This window comes from Neovison vison, chromosome 8 (genome assembly GCF_020171115.1).
Source record: "Neovison vison isolate M4711 chromosome 8, ASM_NN_V1, whole genome shotgun sequence".
Classification (NCBI taxonomy): Eukaryota; Metazoa; Chordata; class Mammalia; order Carnivora; family Mustelidae; genus Neogale; species Neogale vison.
Genome location: NC_058098.1, coordinates 137,246,477 through 137,267,275, shown reverse-complemented (window position 1 = coordinate 137,267,275; position 20,799 = coordinate 137,246,477). Strand labels below are relative to the sequence as shown.

At 47.5% G+C, this 20,799-nt stretch overlaps 1 protein-coding gene across 4 annotated transcripts in view; it reads left to right on the top strand.

Annotated features, from left to right (window-relative positions):
• GRHL1 (grainyhead like transcription factor 1) overlaps nucleotides 1-20,109 on the top strand; it is a 54,559-nt gene extending 34,450 nt beyond the window's left edge. For 3 of the 4 annotated variants that reach the window (XM_044262092.1, XM_044262089.1, XM_044262091.1), the window contains exons 9-16: nucleotides 343-501; nucleotides 8,429-8,516; nucleotides 9,748-9,887; nucleotides 11,580-11,617; nucleotides 13,812-13,903; nucleotides 14,227-14,312; nucleotides 17,255-17,319; nucleotides 18,478-20,109. In XM_044262092.1, the coding sequence (XP_044118027.1) occupies nucleotides 343-501; nucleotides 8,429-8,516; nucleotides 9,748-9,887; nucleotides 11,580-11,617; nucleotides 13,812-13,903; nucleotides 14,227-14,312; nucleotides 17,255-17,319; nucleotides 18,478-18,592 (783 nt within the window). In that variant the 3' untranslated portion in view covers nucleotides 18,593-20,109. The remainder of the gene's footprint in view (nucleotides 1-342; nucleotides 502-8,428; nucleotides 8,517-9,747; nucleotides 9,888-11,579; nucleotides 11,618-13,811; nucleotides 13,904-14,226; nucleotides 14,313-17,254; nucleotides 17,320-18,477) is intronic. The other variant, XM_044262090.1, reaches the window with a different exon arrangement.
• Nucleotides 20,110-20,799: the final 690 nt, after the last annotated feature.

Below are 20,799 nucleotides of genomic sequence, written 5' to 3'. Positions count from 1 at the left end.
TCTCTGTGCTGTTGGTAGCATTGGTAAAAATGACATCAAGGAAGACAAACAGATTCTTCCACAGTCTGATGCTAAGTAAATATTTTGGAAGGGAAGATGGACAGTGGTTCAAAGCTGCTGTCTGTTTATTTCCCTTCAAATAAAGTCGGCCATTCCTATGTCCAGAAGTATTAAAATAATCCCTATATTTTTTTAAAAAAAAAATTTCTTTTTAAGTGAGAAGCTGAGTGTTTTCATTTAGAACATATTTGAGGAATTTCGGTAATGTTGATATTTTTACGAGCTGTACTAAGGTTGACTGTTGGTGCCTATTGCTTATCATACCTTCTTTTCCCTTTGCAGGTTTTCATCTCTGTGAACTGCTTAAGCACAGATTTCTCTTCTCAGAAAGGTGTGAAGGGGTTGCCTCTGAATATTCAAATTGACACCTATAGTTACAACAACCGTAGCAACAAGCCTGTGCATCGGGCATACTGCCAGATCAAAGTCTTCTGTGACAAGGTAAGACTGTCAGATTGGGAGGCACAGAGAGAGTAAAGCATGTGAGAGCCATACTGTTCCTCACAGAGAATACCAGGGTCTTTGCACTATTTCAGTTTGGTGTAAATGTATTAATAATAGTATGAGAGCACGTACTGTGCTCAGTCCTCGGCGTCCCTCAGCTCCCTGGGGCTTGTAGGCTGCAGCGTTGGAGCTCTGGGGCCTTGTGTCCGAGGGCTCCGTGTGGATGGCCGTGAAGGGCTGCCCTTGAACCGGCTTCCCTCCCTCCTGCCCTTTGACGAGTCGTCAGCCAGCTCACTAAGCAGAAGGTGAGACTCAGAGTCTTCTCTCGGGCGGCAGGTAGGCAAGAGCAGGAAGCATAAGCCTAATGAGTTCAACATAATTTCTTTAATCTGGGGAGGAAATGGTCACTTTGGCCGGGTGCAGCGCCAGGGGCCCAGCTGGGTGAACTCCGGAGAGAGCGGGTAGCCCCCTGTGTCTTGAAGGCTGGAGACTGTGTTCTCCTCAGGAACTCGGCAGCGGCCCTAGAGAAGCGATTGCTCCACTGACCTAAGATTGAAGGCGACTTTGACCTTCCCCACTCAGGAAATGTTGGACCAAATTTTTTGCCAGTCTTTTTTTTTTTTTTGTCCTGTTCGACAACAGCAGCGGCAATAACCCTCTCTGTTATTGAGATTTTTAGAAGGTACTAGAAAACTGGAAGTGTATTTGCTGTCAGAGGTCTGCTGTCCTGATTTTTACACTGGGGACCAGAACACAGCATGTGGCCTCGTTGGAACAGCCGAAGTTCAGAGAACTTTCTCAAACACCCAAATTCAGTAACATGTATTGAGTACCACATGCCTGGTCATGTGCTAGGCTGTGTTATTTTTCTGTTGTTGCTATTAACAAATTACCATAAACTAAGTGGCTCAAACAACACCGTTTTATTACTTCACGGTTCTATAGGTCAGAAGTCTGAGGTCTCGCTGGGCTAAAACCCAGCCGTTAGAACCGCATCGCTTTCTGGCGTCTCTCGGGGAGAATCTGTTTGTCTACTTTTCTGCCTCCTCGAGGCACTGACATTCTTTGGCTTATGGCCTCCTCCACCTGCAAAGCCAGGAGCCTCACATCCCATCCCTCGGACCGTGCTGCCGGTGCCACGTGCCCTCGTCCGGCTCTTTGGCTTTTCGGGACACCCCCATTACCCTGGGCTCACACACGTGGTCTCGGACGCTTGTCCTATCAGAATGCCAGCTGATTAGCAACATTAGGTCTCCTTTGCTGTGTTAGCGCACGTTGTCCCAGGTTTTGAGATTTGGGTACAGACATATCCCCGTGGCTGTTACTTCCCACATCCTCTGCGTTTTTACGAAAGCCAAGTCACGTCAGGCGTACAGCAGCATTTTGGATCCTGAGCCGGGGTTCTCTCCTTCGCACCCCATTCCTCTTGTTAGCCAGAAGAAAACCTAGAGAGGTAGCCAAAGTCATAAAAACTATCAGCCCCAATTTTTTGTTACTTGATTCAGTAGATATCAAATCACTCTAATGGTTAGCCCAGTACTTACTGTGTTTCTGATGTGTCTCTCCTGGGGCCGTAACCGTGTGTGCGCTGATCCTGGTGCATGGACCCACTCAGAATCTCGGCTGTGTCGAATGATGTCCACACGCGTTAGCATGAACTGGAGTTTTCGGCATCAATGACAAAAGCTGTACGAGCAGTTTTGCAGAGAAGGAACAGTAATGAGTCACAATCTTAAATGAAATTCTTTTTAATATTAAGATTTTTGGGGGCACCTGGGTGGCTCAGTGGGTTAAGCCACTGCCTTCGGCTCAGGTCATGATCTCAGGGTCCTGGGATCGAGTCCCGCATTGGGCTCTCTGCTCAGCAGGGAGCCTGCTTCCTCCTCTCTCTCTCTGTCTCTGCCTGCCTCTCTGCCTACTTGTGACCTCTCTGTCAAATAAATAAATAAAATCTTTAAAAAAAAAAAAAAAGATTTTTTAAGGGAAGCTTCCGTATTGGTAGCTGATTTAGAAGATGAAACACAGGGAAAGTTTCATGATTGTCTAAAGTTATTTTATTAATCAGTGGTTGTACAGAATCTAGAAGCCACTTCTTCTTATTGTGTAAGTGTGCACTGTGCTCGCTTCGGCAGCACATATACTAAAAAATGTGTAAGTGTGCACTAATGTCCACACTGAAGCAGAAAGCCTTCTCCTCGGAGCTGCAAAACTGAGTGTGGGCTGGGATGACACACGATTTCATCTTCTGGGGGTGCTGTTTGCCTCTTCACCTGTCCGTCTCGATCGCGTGTGAGAGCATCATGTTAGCCGCGGTCTGGCGTGGCGTGTCCACTGTGCGGGCCAGTCACTGTCTTCTCCTTACGTGTGTGTAAGCTCTGTACCGCGGTGAGAGCAGGTCACGCAAAGTCGTGGTTAGAAACTAGGCATCTGCCCCGGCCGTGCTTTGTGTGGCCTGTCTAGGTGCCCACATACCCTCAGCCTTCATAGCTGGGCTTTCTTTGTAAGGCCCCTGAAAATATTGCTGACCTATTCTGCCCTTTTGTGGAAGCAGAGATCTGCTCAGGGATGAAAACTGTTGGTCCGCTTTCCCCGTGGCGCCCTGACGGCACGCGGCGGTGGTGGGAGCGCTCTCCGGTCGAGAGGTGCCTGGGGGCGTGGGGGGTGAACTTACACACTGTTTCCATCCTGAGGTTTTAATCTCAGAGCTGTTAGGGGTTCATATCAAACCCGATATGGGAAGAAAATACTATGTATCACTGTGTGTAATTAACTGTCAAAGTCCTTGACTCTTTCAGCCACATGAAACTCCCCCACGACCTCACACCCGCTCCTGATTCTCGTGCATCTTCTTGTAGCTTCTCTCGGCCCTTACAGCTGGGATTGCTTCTGCTCTTCTGGGTTGTCTGGTGCCGCCTCCTCTGTGCGCACTGTCCCACCTCCCTTCTTGATGCTCTCCTTCCTGAACTAGGCCTCGCCTATTGTTTGCTGCCTGTCCGTCCGTTTTTTCTGCTGGCTCTTAAAACTCTGGCATCTTATCAATCTGATCCACATCCACAGTAGGAAACCAGAAATAAGACATCTCTTGGTATCCTTCAGAGGCATTTACATGGTTTTTCTCTCCTAAGAAGGTTTTTTTTTAGTACGTTATTACAAACTACTCAACGGGTTTGGTAAATGGAACTTTCTCCTATGGCAGAAGCCGCAGCAATTTAACATGTTTTCAGAGAAAACGAGTATAGGAATTGGATCTCTAACCAGTGGAAATTTGGCAGCTTCTCTTTCTACGAGCTTGTGTGTGTGTGTGTGTGTGTGTGTGTGTGTGTGTGTGTATTTGGGGTTCATCCTTAGAAACATGTCATTGGCCTTTATTTCCCATAGATTGTTTTCTTCAGCAGAGTAATACTGTGGCTGTAATCAGGAACAGACAGATTAAGGTTCTCAGTCGCCGCCTGCTGTGATGGCCCAAGATCAGCCTCTTCAGTTGTGGAGACAGAGAGTGAAGAAGCACGAGTTTAAATGGCTCTCCGTGATGTCACAGGACTTGAACAGTTCTTGCAGAGTCTAATGCTGACGGATTCTTTTAGCTTTTGCATGTCTGAAAAGGATTTCACCTCTGATTTTGAAAAATCTTTTTGCTGGGTATAAAATTCTGGCTGACGCTTTTTCCTTCAATGCTTGAAAGACATGACTCTGCTGTTGTCAGCCTTACATTTATTTTTTTGTTTATAGAAAGAGTGCATGAGTGGGGGAAGGGGCAGAGAGAGGGTGAGAGAGAATCTCAAGCAGATTCCCCTCTGAGCAGGGCGCCTGCTGTGGGGCTCGATCTCATGACCCTGAGGTCATGACCTGAGCTGAAATCAAGAGTTGGCTGAGCCAGCCAGGCGCCCCACACTTCCATGTCTAATGAAATATCTGCCATCATCATTATCTTTGTTCTTCTGTACCTAATGTATCTATTTTTCTCTGACTCTCTTTAGATTTTCTCTTTTTACTGATTTTGAGCAATTTGATATTTCTCATTACATTTCTTATACTTAGAGTTTGTTGAGCTGCTTGGATCTGTGGGTTTATAGTTTTCATCCTACTGGAACATTTTTCAGGCTTTGTTTCTTGAAACACATTCTTTCATCCTCCTCTGGGAATGCCGGTTGCACACGTACACACATAAGCTTGCAGTCCCACAGCTCCCCGGTGCTGTTCAGTCTCTAGGATTGCTTTTTCTCTCCGTCTTTCAGTTTGGATAATTTCTATTGTTAATGTCTGAAGTTCTTCAGTATTTCCTTTGCCCTGTCTACACTGCCATTAATCCCATGCCGTGTATTTTCCATCTCAGATGTTTTTGTCTCTGGGAGATCAATTTGGATCTGTTTTACATCTTTCTGGTCTCAATATGTGTGTTTTTCGCTAAGTTTTTGAACATGTGGAATGTAGTTACAACAGCCACGCTGATGTCCTTGCCTGAATTCTGTGTGGTTTCTGGGCTGGCGTCAGTGGTTTGACAGCCTCCTCCTGAGTTATGTACTCCTGCTGATCTACCTGCCTAGCGTCTCACCGGCTACTAGCCGTGTGAGTTTTACACTGTCTGACACCGGATGGCTTTGTCATCTTCGGAATCCTCAGGAGCTCTGTCCTGAGAGCTGGTGGAGTTCCTTGGAAACATTTTGATCCTTTCAGGTCTTGCTTCTCCAGTTTTGATAGGTGAGTCTGGAGTGGCTCAGTATCAGCTGCTTATTCTCTGCAGCTGAGCTCAGGTTTTCCTGACAGTTCTACCAACCACCCTCTGGATTTTCACCTTCTCCAGTCTCACTTGTGGGAAGAGGCACTGTTTTCCCTGTGTGAGTTTCAGACACTGTTCTCTAGTTTTTTCTGAGGGCTTTTCCCCCCAACCTTGGGTACCTTCCTTACACCTGCTTCTCTCTGAGTACCAGACTGACTACCTGAGGGAACCCTCCGGAGACCTCTGGGGTTCTTTCTCATGCAACTCCCCATTGCTACTTTGTCCTGCTTCCTTGATCGCTCTCTCTGGATTTTCAACTCTCTCTCTTGACCCAGGGAACCTGGATGGAGCAGACCTCTGGACGACCCCCCCCCCCCCGTGCCACAGCCTGGGGACTGGGAAGGCAGTCAGCCCCTGGAGGGCTCATCTTGTTTGTTTCTTTTCTCTCACAGATCCCTGTTCTTTGTTGCTTCGTGGCCCTGGCCTTAACAATCCTTGTTTCGTGCATCTTTATTTTTTTTTTTAAAGATTTTATTTATTTATTTGATAGAGAGAAATCACAAGTAGACGGAGAGGCAGGCAGAGAGAGAGAGAGGGAAGCAGGCTCCCTGCTGAGCAGAGAGCCCGATGCGGGACTCGATCCCAGGACCCTGAGATCATGACCTGAGCCGAAGGCAGCGGCTTAACCCACTGAGCCACCCAGGTGCCCCCATCTTTATTTTTTTTGTTTAGGTTGTTTCAGGGTGGGGGTGGGTCTGTCTGTGATAGTCCCATCTCGAGTGGCAGCACAAATCCCTTATTCTTTACAGATGGAGCCAATAAATACGGAGAGAAATGTCTTTTTTTTTTTTTAAGATTTTATTTATTTATTTGACGGGGGAGGGGGCAGATCACAAGTAGGCAGAGAGTCAGGCAGAGAGAGGGAGAAGCAGGCTGCCTGCTGAGCAGAGAGCCCAATGCGGGACTCGATCCCAGGACCCTGAGATCATGACCGGATCTGATTGTGTGGGGCTCTAACCCACTGAGCCACCCAGGCGCCCTGTGACATGTCTTATTTTTTATTTTATATATTTATTTTTTTAAAAGATTTTATTTATTGGGATGCCTGGGTGGTTCAGTGGGTTAAAGCCTCTGCCTTCGGCTTGGGTCATGATCCCGGGGTACTGGGATCGAGCCCCACATGGAGCCCCGCATCGGGCTCTCTGCTCAGCAGGCAGCCTGCTTCTCCCTCTCTCTCTGCCTGCCTCTCTGCTTACTTGTGATCTCTCTCTCTCTGTCAAATAAATAAAATCTTAAAAAAAAACACACACAAAAGATTTTATTTATTTATTTGTCAGAGAGAGGAGCAAGAGCGAGCACAGGTAGACAGAGAGGCAGGCAGAGGCAGAGGGAGAAGCAGGCTCTCTGCCAAGCAAGGAGGCCGATGTGAGACTCGATCCCAGGATGCTGGGATCATGACCTGAGCTGAGGGCAGCTGCTTAACCAACTGAGCCACCCAGGCGCCCCCATGTCTTATTTTTTAAAACTACTTTTTGGAGAGTGTAATTTATCATCAGAGTGAAGCTATTGTTAGACTCTTGGAAAGAACTGAGAGAGACACAGACCAGCTGTATGGTAACAGGCGGGAGGTCGGGGATATTGACCTGTGTCTCTGTGTCAGGGAGGTGGGGTCTGTGTCAGCATTGCATAGCGATTTTCATTGTGTGTTTACCGGCGTGTGAGTGTCTTCATACCTTCTGAAAGGGGCAGAAGGTGGTTTGTATTCTGTTTGGTAAAATGTGGTTTCATTATATAATAGTGCCAGGGTCTGTGGGAGGATTTTCATTGCCCGTCTTTGCTACCAGGGAGTTTATTTACAGAAAAATAAGCTTCTTTTTTTTTTTTTTTAAAGATTTTATTTATTTATTTGATAGAGATCACAAGTAGATGGAGAGGCAGGCAGAGAGAGAGAGAGGGAAGCAGGCTCCCTGCCAAGCAGAGAGCCCGATGTGGGACTCGATCCCAGGACCCTGAGATCATGACCTGAGCGGAAGGCAGTGGCCTAACCCACTGAGCCACCCAGGTGCCCGAAAAATAAGCTTCTTGTGGAGATTTCACTGGGTGACTTTGTGAAGAAAACTGTACCACCCAGAAATAAATGCTAACATGTGAAGCAAAGTGATTAATTAATAGTTAGGTTTTTATTATACTTGTTTAACTTTAGGTCATGTTTTATAAATACTACGACACTGCCATTCTCTATACAGTTGATGTATTTTGTGTATATGTCCTCTTTATTGGATCGGGAGTACACTTTTTCTCTTTCATGTGATTATACAGATTTCTATTTAAATCTTCGCCTTAGGGAGTTATACTTGGTCCTATCTGTCGCTTGCTTGATGCCAAGTTCTTGGAGAGAATCCCACTTGCAGATAACATTGCCCACCTGGGAAAGCACAGTCACAGCAGGGCCAGCTTGTCTATCAGACAACGGCAGTAGTCACTTGGGTTTTTGAAGGCCGCGTGCATGAGCAGATATCTTCAGCTTTTCATTTAGCCTGGCTGCATCCATTGTTGAGGGGAGTTGTGCTGTATTTGTTTTTTAAGTAAATGGTATTTCCCCATGATTTCACATAGTTAAACAGTTTTAAGAACGGGCCTTCTAGGGGCACCTGGGTGTCTTCTTCAGCTGAGCACTGGACTCCTGATTTGGGCTCAGGTCATGATCTCAGGGTTGTGAGATTGAGCCCCGTGTCTGGCTGCACCCTGGGCATGGAGCCTGCTTCAGATTCTCTCTCTTCCCCACTCCCTCTGCTCCTTTTCCTTCTCCCTTTAAAAAAAAAATGGGGGAAAAATAGGCTTTTTAGCAAAAACTACTATGATAAGCTCCATAAATATAATAATTAATGGAGTTTATCTACAGAAAGGAGATATTTTTTCCCATTCCTCAGAAAAGAATTAAATATTTTATTTTTTTAAAAGATTTTATTTATTTATTTGACAGAGATCACAAGTAGGCAGAGAGGCAGGCAGAGAGAGAGAGAGGAGGAAGCAGGCTTCCTGTTGAGCAGAGAGCCCGATGCGGGGCTGGATCCCAGAACTCTGGGATCGTGACCTGAGCCGAAGACAGAGACTTTAACCCACTACACCACCCAGGCACCCCAGAATTAAATATTTTAAAGAGGATCAATTAAACAGAATCATGCCTTGTCTTCTCTTGACCTATAGGGAGCTGAAAGGAAAATCAGGGATGAAGAACGAAAACAAAGCAAAAGAAAAGGCAAGTGTACTGACCCCAGCTCCCAGTTGAATGCCTGTAAGTAGAAATGTTTCCACCACCTGTTTCAGATCTTTTCCATTCAGAATAGTGACTGAATCTGTATTTACTGTATCAAGCACAAGACACAGTAGTGACCCCTCATTGCCGCGCGGTGGTAGCATGACTTCTTGCCCGGTTACGGGATCAGATGAATGGCTGAGCTAAGTCCTTTTCTAGGGGGAAGGACAGAAAAGGGTCCTTGAGTTTTTCCAGAGTTCACATATTTTGGCCCTTAGCTTTAGTTCTGGTTACTGATTCTGGCCCTGAAAAATAACACACCTTCTGTCTGGAGGGCTGGTGATAACACTGGGGCTTGTCTAGACTTGTAAGAATCGTAATAATGCTCTTGAGAATTCAGGAGATCTTATTTCTAAATGTAAATGCGTGGTTTTCTAATGTTTCAGAATCTGTAGGGCTCCTGTTTGGACATTTCACCAGGAAAGCTTTCTTTCTTTCCTTATTTATTTATTTATTTGATTTTTTTTTTTTAATGTGACAAATATTCATATTCACAGAATCCAGTATCTGTCTGCTCCAGGGCGGGGCGGGGGGAGGATGCTGGTCTGTGGCAGGAGCATTTCCTGCGCGATGCTGGGCTGCGAGCATCAGGCTCTGAACGGGGCCTCCCTTGGCAGACGTGTGCCCTGCAGCACCGCGCCGTAGGCTCCCGGGCCAGCATGGAAGGGCAGGCTCCCAGCTCACCCGAGGGAGAGCTCACCTCCGAGGGCTGCAGGGCAGATGGCAGGGGAGGAGGGAGTCTGTACCATGACCCTCACGCTGAGTCTCTCCGAGGGGAAGTTGGGAGGGGAAGTTGGAGCTACAAAGTTACGTTCTCAAGGTGAACAGTGCGTTGCTGTCAGAATGTGAACCACTGAGTCAGGGCGGCTCAGGTGAAATGACTTCTGAATTATGTTTGTATGGTTGTAAGTCTTAGCCTTTCAGACAAAAAGTAAACATGCTTTGGCTCTGTTCCAGATTTCCCGGGTAGGTTTAAAAGTAGCCTTTTCTCTTTTCATTTTGTTAAGATGTTCAGTTGATTTTAGTATAAATGTAACCAATGTATTTCTTCACATGGGCTGTGATTTTCCTCTAGGCTCAGGCAACGTGAGCTCTTCCTTCTAGAGTGCTGCCGTTTAAGGCCCTTACATTGGAGGGGAATGCTCTGGCCTGCGTCGAGTATGGGTACCGAAGTGGTTGACTAGGAGGTCGTCTTTTTTTTTCCCCCCAGTTTCCGATGTTAAAGTGCCACTGCTTCCCTCGCACAAACGGATGGATATCACAGTTTTCAAGCCCTTCATTGATCTGGACACCCAGCCTGTCCTCTTCATTCCCGATGTGCATTTTGCCAACCTTCAGCGGGGCACTCACGTAGGTAACCAGGATCCTGGGGCGGCCGTGAGAGAAGGTCTTTGGCATTCCTGGTAAACAGAAACCAGTTTAGAGAGGTTTGACCCGTGTTATGGGCCAGCCTTCTGGAATATTCTGTTGGGTGATACGCTGTCCTTACAATAAGGTGGATGTAAGCCTTGTTGATAGGAGTGAAGTACCAAACCTGTGAACTTCACTCTGTTCGTCTGTGTGTGTTTATGTCTTAGTTTATTTTTAAATTGTTAGAATAGTAACGGTTTGGAGTCCGGATCTATGATCTTGTGCATTTAACTTATATGGTTCTGGGAAGGAGGGAACAGCCACAGGAAGACTTAGGGTAGGTAGCCCTCATGGCAAAAAGAACATCCGAGGGATGCCTGAGTGGCTCAGTTGGATTAGCCACTGCCTTCGGCTCAAGTCATGATCCCACGGTCCTGGGATCGAGTCCCGCATCAGGCTCCTTGCTTGACAGGGAGCCTGCTTCTCTCTTTGCCTCTGCCTGCCTCTCTCCCTGCTTGTGTGCGTGTTCTCGGTCTCTCTCTCTCTCTCTCTCTCCCCCTCCCTCCCTGTCTCTCTCTCTCTCTGATAGATAAATAAATAAATAAAATGTTTTTTTTAAAAAAAGATTTAAAAAGAAAAAAACAAAAAAAAAGAGCATCTGAAGGCTCTCCTCATTGTATCAGTTACTGAATCATAGTTGGCACATCCACAGCCGTATCTTGGCAGTTAATATAAAAGTTCACAACTGGCCACACCCTGCTTCGAGCGGAAGCTTAGTAGAGAGAATAGCTTGGACAGCGTGGGGCCTGCTTTCTCTGCGGAGCTCAAAACAATATGAAGAAGGCGGTCTCCCATGCACTTCGTGCACAGATGGATGTGGATCGATGAGTTTTTAAGTTTTGGGGGTTGGGAGGGTATTGCCAGTGTATCTTTCTCTCTCTCTCTCTCTTTTTTTTTTTTCTCTTTAAGGTTTATTTATTTGAAAGAGTGCGTGCGTCGTGGGGGGAGGGCAGAGGGAGCATAAATCTCAAGCAGGCTCCTCGCTGAGCATGGAGCGCTGCATAGGCTCCATCCCTGACCACCCATGCCGGCACACCCGCTACTCAGCGCTCGACCACGTTGAGGGTCCGGTCTCCTCTTTGGTGCTGCCCTTTCAGACCCAGGTTGCACAGGGAGCCTTTTCTCTGAAGGCCGTTCTCTGCTGCCTCTTGAACCGTCCATGTGCTTAGACGTACCTCATAGATCATGATCTGAGCCGATGTCAGGAGCCACCCAGATGCCCCAACCATGTATCCAGTTTCTAACGAGAAGCTTTGGGGCTGGCAGGGGTTGACAAACTTTTCCTGTAAAGGCTCAGAGAGCAAATTACCGTAGGCTTCTGGAGCCACATGGTGTCTGCTGTGACTCCTCAGCTCTGCCACTACAGTGCCAGGTGCCCGGGAGTGGGCATGTCCGTGTGCCAGTAAATTTCTATGAACAAGTATTGGGCCCCACTTGGCTTGTGGGCCCTAGTTGGCCATTCCCTGCTTTAGAGGAGTTCATGCCCAGAAGAATCTGGTTATTGACAAATAAGGCTAAGGGATTTTGTACTAGACTAAATTCAAAATTACTTTCATTTTAGAAATAAGTTACTTATGGTGTGAAATATTTTGAGCATATGCTAGAAAACAATTTTTTTTTTTTTGGTCTTAGGTCCTGCCCATTGCCCCAGAAGAACTGGAGGGTGAAGGGTAAGTTTTATATTTTGTTTTAACAAATTCTTTTTATTTTTAAACAATCTCAAACTTACAGAAAAATCGCAAGTACAATGCAAAGACCTCATTTTTTCCTGAGCCGTTGGAGAGTCAGCTGCAGACTCCATGACCTGTCATTCCCATACACCTTGTGTGTATTTCCTGCAGATGGGGACAGTCTCCCACATAACGGAGCCAGGATAGTAACAAGACGTTCCATTCAGGTTTTGTCAGTTGTTCCCATAATGTCCTTCAGAGCAGAGGAGGCTCCGGCGCAGACTCAGACTGTGTGTGTAGTTGTGTCTTGATTCTCCTTCAGTCTTGAACAGTCTCAGTGTCTCCTTGACTTTCCTGACCTAATACTTTTGCAGTCAGATGCTCTATCACTGAGCTATAGCCCCGACCTAATACTTTTGAAGATTACGAGCCAGTTGCTTTGTAGAATGTCCTCTAGTTTGGGTCTCTGTTGTTCTGTCGTGATTAGACTCGGAATTATGCGTCTTGGCAGGAATGTCGTAGGCATAACGCTGCGCTCCCCGTGTGTCCTGTCAGGTAGCACGGTTTTGGTCCCCCCCTCGTCCCCCTCCCTGCGTAGTGTGGTTCGCTTTGATCACATGATCAAGGTGGTGTCTGCCAGGCTTCGCCGCCGCGAGGGCACCCGTCCTCCTTTTGTAGTAAGTCTGTAGTGGGGAGGCGCTTTGTCGCTTGGTGAAAATTTCATTCCTCATCAGACTTTTAATCTCTTCCTTTTTTTATCATCAGTATGGACTCCTACTTTCCGGCTCTGTTCAACAAGTTGCAAATCATTTCTGTCATCTAGTTTGATCAAATTGTTCTAGAAGGTCCGTTGGTCCTTCCAGCTACTCCTGAGCCTTGTCGATGCCCCCCGCCCCCAGCTCCCTGGGTGCTCCCTCACGCCCGCGCCCAGCGTCTTCCAGGCACTAGTGCTTTCCCTTCCCCAGCCTGAGGGTCAGCTTCTTCTCCAGGAAGCCCTGTTCTATTTCGAAGAGCAAGCTGGCTCTGGGTGTGCTCCTTGCTGTGGAGGTGTCACTGCCCCTGACCTGTGGTCACCCTCCGTGGCCCACTTGGGCCCTGACTGCCCACACCGGGACACCCCCTGCTCAGCACTCAGCCATGTCCGGTTCCCTCTTTGGGGCTCCCCTTTTAGACCCGTGTTGCATAGGGAGCATGTTCTCTGAAGGCCGTCCATTTCCTCTCAGACCCTTCGTGTGCTCAGACGTACCTCACGTGCTTTCACGGGAGGCCTGGGTGTGCGCTGGAAACTAAGACAGACTGAGAAGCTGAAGGCGCAGCCCCTATTCTTGACGTGATCCTTCTGCTCAAAGCCAAGCCCTCTTCCTTCATTTTCATTCTCAGTTATGGTGCTGTTTCCTTGCTCGCCCACACTGCACCCCCTCACAACGTAGAACTTAAGCCCCAGGACTTATTTCTTCAAACACACTGGTGTCTGTTTCCTCTTTTTATTTGCACTGATGCTACCGTATTCAAACCCTTTTGAATTTTTTGCTGTGCTCTCCCCAGAGTGCCCTAACAGGTTCCTTTGCTTCTGAGTCCTGGAGTCCCCTCCGGTCTCTACCACACACTTTGATCACAGCATTCTCATTCCACGAAACTGAAAGGTTTCCTAAAGCCTGCACCTTGGGTCTAAAATTTCCTTACGGCCATGATCAAGGTGTTCCCGCTAGCGTCCCCGCTGCCCGTCAGGACCTGCTTCCTACAGAGCCTTCTATTCTAGCCAGCCTGGCTCTGCTGGTTGCGCTTCCCCCCTTTGTTGACATGTTCTCTCCTTTGTTGCCACCTTTATACGTGCGTGCGTGTGTGTGTGTGTGTGTTCGTTATTATCTCAAATCCTACTTCCTCCATAAAATGCTTCCTGAAAAGCAGCTCTCTGTTGCTGAGAAGCACTTTGCTCTAGTGTCCGAGCAGCGCAGAGCGTCCGGCAGCCGACCCGAGTGTATAGTCCGAGCTCTGCCCTTGAACAGCCCGAGCTGGTTCAGTCAGTGTCTTTCCTTGGGCCTCAGATTTTCCTCCACAAACTAAGGGAGCTGGACCAGATAAAGAACGAAGGTCATTTTAAATCTGAACTTCAGTGGTATACCCTAAAACTCTTTTTGTCTCCACAAGTGATAGAAGTTGGAGTCACTAATCACATCTTTCGGATTGCCTGCAGCTCTAACTTGAAAAGGGCTCCGTATGGATCGGAGGAGGATTTTTCGATCGCCCCTGCTGCTAAGCTGACTCGGCTAGAAGAACCAAAGAGAGGTGCGTCGGCTTGCAGTCCTGGGGGAGCTGTCAGAGAGAAGGGGATTCCGCATCTGCCAAAAGCATGACGTGCTCAGGCCAATCTTGCCTAGCCTGACTTTCTTGAATCAGACCGGCTCTCAGCTCAGAGCTTGGACTTACCCGAGAGTTCAAAGAAGCCGAAAGCTGTGTTCCTCCACGTGGATTGGCCATCGGTTCATGTTCACTGTTCTTGATGTGTGTCTTTTAGTTTAACCGGTATCTAGGATCTGTTCTCTCATTTTGCTCATACGAATAACTGTGTCCTTTTTCTTTCCCCCTCCTTATTCCTGGCTGGGGATTAGTGCTGCTCTACGTGCGCAAGGAGTCAGAGGAAGTCTTTGATGCCCTGATGCTCAAGACTCCATCTTTGAAAGGCTTGATGGAGGCTGTAAGTAGTAGGAACTTGGAAACCCTCCTGCGAGAAAGTTAAACGTACTGAAGTAGAATCCTGCTGAAACACATTTTATCAGACCACCCAGATTCCTTGTTATGGAAATCTCTGAGGCTTGTGCCTCTGGCACAGCCCAGGTTTCAGCCTGTCTCGTGGGGCCCTCAGTCGTCTGCAGGGCCTTCCCCACTGGGCCTCACGCCACGGCACCCAGCATACTAGTTGGTAGAAGTAACTTCTGAGTAACGTCTTATCAACCGAACTGATGGCTTTTGTGCTGATCTATGAGATGGGGTTTTTTGGTGGGGGTAGGTTGGGTTTTGGTTTTTTTTTTTTACGATTTTATTTATTTTAGAGAGAGAAAGCCAGTACAAGCAGGAGGGGCAGAGGGAGAGAGAGAATCTCAAGCAGACCCCCTGCTGAGTGCAGAGCCTGACATGGGGCTCGATTCCAGAACCTTGAGATCATGACCTGAGCCAAAACCAAGAGTTGGATGCTTAACCAACTGAGCCCCCAGGCACCCCTGAAATAGTTTTAATATACTTGGTTAAAGGAAGACTGCCATTTAACAAACCATTTAGAAGCTCACAAAAATGATTTTTAATCAAATAGAAATCTTTAAAAACTTCCTGCGTAAAAACAATGGCTCCTGGATCTGCCTTTGAAACTCCTGATCCTGGGGAATGACCAAGTTTATATCAAGTCCTGAGCCAAAACCTATTTGAGAACATTTAGACATGTAGCCACTGATAACCATAATCTTTCCGACTAAGACCTCAGCACTGAGCAAACTGACCCCAGCCAGCTCTGCTGGGACGTCAGCTAGAGTTGGCATGAGGAGGAGGCCATTTTAGCTTTGCCCCAGGATACAGTTCAAGGAGTCAGCACTGTGGCCTGCTATTAATCAACTCGCTAGAAAGCACAGACATCTTCAAGCTCAGAGCATGCGCACCACAGGAAATGGGTTTCCCCGGCTCCCCTGACAGCCACGGCGTGCTGAATTCAGCTAACACGTGTTACTAAGTGCCTGCTTGGCGCCAGGTTCTGTTCTAGCTGCCAGAGTCATGAGAGTAGGGGACACGTTGCCGAATGGAGCTTCGGGTCCAGAGAGGAGAGTGTGGACAAGAAAGTAAGAAACTAAGAAGTAATTTTCCAGGCACTGATAAATGCAGTGACAAAAAATAAAGCAGGGCGAGTGAACAGTGGGCTGGGGGAGCCATGGTCTCTCGGGGTCCCGGGGCTCACAGGCATCTCCAAGCACATTCCCTCCCCACGACGAAGCCAGCACCACCATCAGCCTCTGCTTTCTGTTGTTTTTCAGCGTCGGGCGGTTTTTCCTACGTTACTCTTTTTTTTAAAGATTTTATTTATTTATTTGACAGAGATCACTAGTAGTCAGAGAGTCAGGGAGAGAGAGGGGGGGAAGCAGGCTCCCCGCTGAGCACAGAGCCCGATGGGGGCTCGATCCCAGGACCCCGGGATCATGACCTGAACTGAAGGCAGAGGCTTTAACCCACTGAGCCACCCAGGCGCCCCTACATTACTCTTTCTTAACTTGTCTTCTGGTAACCTTTCCGTATTTCTCCAGAACCTGCAAACTCTTAATTATGGAGAGAAAGAAAGTAAAAAAGGTTGAATCTTACTGTGCAAATACATCGTGCTCAGAGCCCATCAAGAATTCGTCAGTGTTGTGTCTCTCTCGGGCCTGGGGTTTCCTAACTGATGCTTCCTGAGTACGCGAGGAAGTACGACACAGTGATACAGAAAAGCAGTGGATGTTTGGATGATGGGAGCTTAGACTGGGTGTTAACTGGGCGTTTTGTTAGCTTGAAAGCGGTCTGCAGGTTGGCCTTCCGAGTGCTTTCTCGGTGCTGCTTTGAGCTTTGCTCTTCGGATGGTCGATGGCAGCCCCAGTTTGGGGGTGGTCTGCACAATTCCAGATAAAGCATTTGGTGTAGACGGAGTCAGCTTATCCTTGGATTAATTCATCCTCTCTCCTTAAAGACGGCCTCTGTGCTCCAAGAGGAAACCCGCACACTTGACACTATCCTGATGCCACTGCTCGGTCGGCACCTTACAGATCATGGAAGGGGGTGGAAGGCCTGAGACTCTGGAGGGCCCGAGGGCCACACCCCAGCGGCCATGGCCACGTTAACCTCCTGGTTAATCACGGAGCCTCACGGGCTTGCGAGAATCTGGGCTGCTCTCCGAGAGGCTCTCGGTAGAAACGGGCAGAGGCGCAGTCATGGTTTGTGATCAGGGACCTCGACGTGTCTCCTAGGCTCTGGGACATTCAGGCAGTTTCCTTTGCGTGATTCTGTATCTGAAGTGAACCCCTGCTCTGTGCTGGACACGCGGAGTCCTTGCCGCAGCCCCGCACTGCAGGGAATCAGAGCTTCTCTCTCCTGAGCGGGGGAGGCGGAGGGTCAGAGCCGAGTCAAGGCCGCTGGGTCGGACCCCAGAGCAGGGCCATTATGGGCTTGAGCAGAGCGTGCGCGGTGGTGTGACCCGCAGGGCGGGACCCTGACTGGAAGCCGTGGGGCTTAGGTCATCAGGTTGGGGCCCGTGGCCGCGTCAGGGTCACAGGAGCGCCGTGGACGGGAGCTGTGTGTCCCCGGGGAGCAGAGCGGCACTGAGCAGCTGCGCACTTCCTTCTGGAAACCTAACAGTGCTCTAGAGCGTAGTCACGTTCCAGAAAGAGGACCACATAACCCACAGAGAGCCATCAGTACGCTAGGGGGAGGTGACTGGCCGGTGACCACTGCTTCCTCCAAAGGCAGGTAACCAACCCCCACACACACGGTCTGCAGGCATTTCCTGTACGGCTGTGCACGTGCATTTTTGAAAGACAGAGAACTGAGTGAGTGTCCCACAGTATTTCTAGTGTGTGTTTTAAAGCCTCGAGATCAGCATTTTGTAATTATTTTTCTTTGTTCTTTTAGATCTCAGACAAATACGATGTGCCCCACGATAAGATTGGGAAGATATTCAAGAAATGTAAAAAAGGGTAAGCGTTACCTGGCATTCCTAGTACTTCTAAATAATGTTAATATTCTGTAACATTAGTGCAATTCACATGCATTTGTGCCCAATCTAGAAAAAGTTACAGGAATGTGAAATGCAGGGATATATTTTTTCTTAAAATATCCACGTTAAATTGATCTGCCTTTCTAAGACATCTTTGTGGACTTTTTTTTTTTTTCAAGTAAGATTTTTATTTGTTCTTTCTGCACTTGGTACCAGTGAAGCAGCTCCAAATCCCAGAGCACGTTACGAGATTGAGTCAGGGTAAGAGCAGACATGGCCCCGTTAGTTGTGCCCCCGGCATGAGTCAGGCACTGGACCAGGCACTTGGCATAGTACTTGACTTTCACATTAACCTTTGAGCCAGGCTGGACATGCATTAGTTCATAGACCTGGCAGCTGAGACAGAGAGCCTGTGATGTCCAAGCTCAGGTAGCAGGTTAGTGCCAAGGCCATGGTTCAGGTTCAGTCTTTGCTCCCTCTACAGTGTTCTCCTGCCCTGGACCGTGTTTTCAATCATAAAACATTGCTCCCTGGCCCCGAAATTAATATTTTTAGTTCCATTTCACTTAAGTGACTCTGCTACTTGATATGGGTAAGCAGAGTATGGCATAAGAATCACTGGGCTTCATTCTAAAGCAAATCGTAATTGGAATTTTGTGGATGAGCGTAGTGGGAAGGGTCAGACTTTCTAGTAGTTCACTTAAATGTTGAGAATAACTTGCCAGGGAAGATAACTGGTCAGGCAGCTGTGGTTTCAGATCCCATAGGTTAATTTAACTAATACGCTTTCTAGAGCTGGATCAGTGAGATGCTGCTTCTGCAGACTTATTCTGGCATTGTAAGAGCTCCTATCGAGGGAGTCCTACATGCTGAAGTAATAGGAGATAAGCTAGTGTGCTTTGTTTCACCCCGGGCCCGACGCTATTCGAAGAGCTTTACTGGGGTCCCTCATGTAGTCCTCGAACAGCCTTACAAGATAGGCCCTGACTCTACGTCCGTGAAGGGATGGAGGCTGCGGGAGGTTTTGTAAATAATGTACCTCCCGTGTCGCAGCTGGGACGGGCCGCGCTGCTCGTGAGACCGGGCCTGCCTTCCAAACGGGCAGGAATGAGGAGACCTGTCTTGCTTCTCCGCTCAGGATTCTGGTGAACATGGATGATAACATCGTGAAGCATTACTCCAATGAAGACACCTTCCAGCTGCAGATCGAAGAAGCCGGGGGGTCGTACAGGCTCACGCTCACTGAGATCTAAGGGCACGCTGGCCCACCTCTCCCAGCGAGTTCAAGGAAGGTTACGTGGGCCTCACTGTTTGGCCCGCCGCAGGTACACCGCGGGTAAGGGTGGAGGTCAGCAGAAGGGACTCCTTGCGAGTAGGAGATGGCGCTACATTTGGCTGGTAGATCGCGTTCGACGTACCACCGTGGCATTTCCAGACGACAGAAATCCATACGCCATTATGTTTGAATTTTTGGATATCAGTATTTTGATATCAGTACTTAGGATTAAAAGTGAAAACTGTGTTCTAAGGTTTAATAGACTCTCTGGGAACCTTTGGAATATCTGCTCCATTATTTATAAAACTATTGGGCTATCTACCTTGTCTCTTCAATGTTAGTGGGCCTGCTCACTAGTACAAGCCAGAAAAGGCAATGGGCTTGGGTTTAAGGATTTCGTGCCCTCGCCTGCTCAGCGTAGCTCTGACTGCCTCAGGGTAGTGGCAGTGGCATCCGAAGAGGCGAGGACATGCCCTTTCTCCCTCAGCCTCTTGTCCTCCAGAAAACGTTTACTCAGATAGGGCATGTTACTGAATCTTCCTTTGCAACTTTCTTGAACGTGTCAACTGCCTTTCTTAGGAAGAACTGAACTGGGTCACCGTGTGAATCAGTTAAGCTAACGCCGCGTTGTATATAAGTGCAATACGTTTTGAAGGCCTGTGTCTGTAAATGTGTATATACGTGTCTTATACAAATAGATAATATATAACCGTGGTGTCTGTACATAGAGTGAAGAGAGGCAACAAGGTCTACCTTGAAGACTTTGCCTAAATGAAAGGTTAAGTTATTTTCCGTCGTGTGTACCAAGCAGATCGAGTACTGTGCTTCGCGGAGCTCACGGAAATGTTCCGGCGTGTTCTCTCAGACAGCGCTCATAGAGCATAGCAAAACCTTCGCAAACGGCAGGGATTCTCTTTGCTCTCCAGAGGGTTGTTACTCAGATCTCCGCAGCTGTAGCCCATGAAGCGTAGGGGAAACGCTCCTGCAGCGCCGCTCGGCTGCGCAGGCTCATGGCAGCCGTGCGTACCTGCGGGAGTGGACACGCGGTCCTTCTGAAACGCGTGGCCTTGTCGGGTACCAAGTGATGCATCCCGACCTGGAGTCCTTCCTTGTCTTCCTCCTGCAAGAAGTGATTTCTGGGTTACCGTCTTCCAGAGCCTTCGAGCTTTGATCGTCTCGTACGCTAACGATTCTAGGAAGCGTTCATGAGTTTATGAGACCGTGTGACTGTGGCAGGGGAGCATTTTTTGTAAACATGTTTAAATATATAAAGTACTAAAAAGTGTAATTTTATAACAAAATCACAGGGATCTCGGTGTTCAGGGAGCTAGAATAGGTATATTTGTATAAGTAGGATTGATGGTTACATTTTTACATTAAAATATTCTAATGAAGTATGTGAACTAAATTGCTGGTTTTCTAAGATAAGATATCATGGGACACGGGTCATAACTATTTTATATTTTGTTTTATGAAATAAATTTTTGTCTCGCTTATTGTTTTTAATTGTATCATTGAAGATGTGTTTTAAAACCAAAGGGATTAAATTTTATATGTTTGTTTCATAATATGTCATTTCCCGTTACTCCATTTGATTTTATCCTTTCATTGGTCACTAATGCAGAATGTGAGATCTTAAACTAGTAGAGCCAAAAAGAATCTCCTTAGTATTTTCTCAAACGGATAGTCCTGTCTTTTCCTACATCTTAATTTCTCCTTACAGGTGTCTGAAATGGCCCAAGTAACTCTTAAATAAGGGAGCCCTGAATAATTTTTCAGCTTGTTACGAAAATTTAACCACTAAAGCTGAAGGTGTACACTTTCAGACCCTAAAATCTTAAGGGTTCTTAGCCTTTAAAAGCTTAACAGAAAAATGTTTGGCTTAACAATCTACCAAGAATGTTTCAGTTCATTAGACTTTCTAAATCAAACCGCTGTTGTAGCTTTTTCAGGTAATCCAAGGCCTAAAGATGACAGACACTGATAGAAATCTCTAATGACTACGTGGTCAGATTAATGGAGTGAAGTCCTGCTAGATTTCCTGTGACATCTGTTTATTTTCTGCTCCAAGGCTCAAGCCACAGGTCAAGAATCTAGGGACAGATTCCGCGCCTGGTCGCTCAGCGGGGCCAGGGCCCAGCTCAGAGTCTGCTGGGCGCCACGTTTACCGAAGCTCCAAGTTGC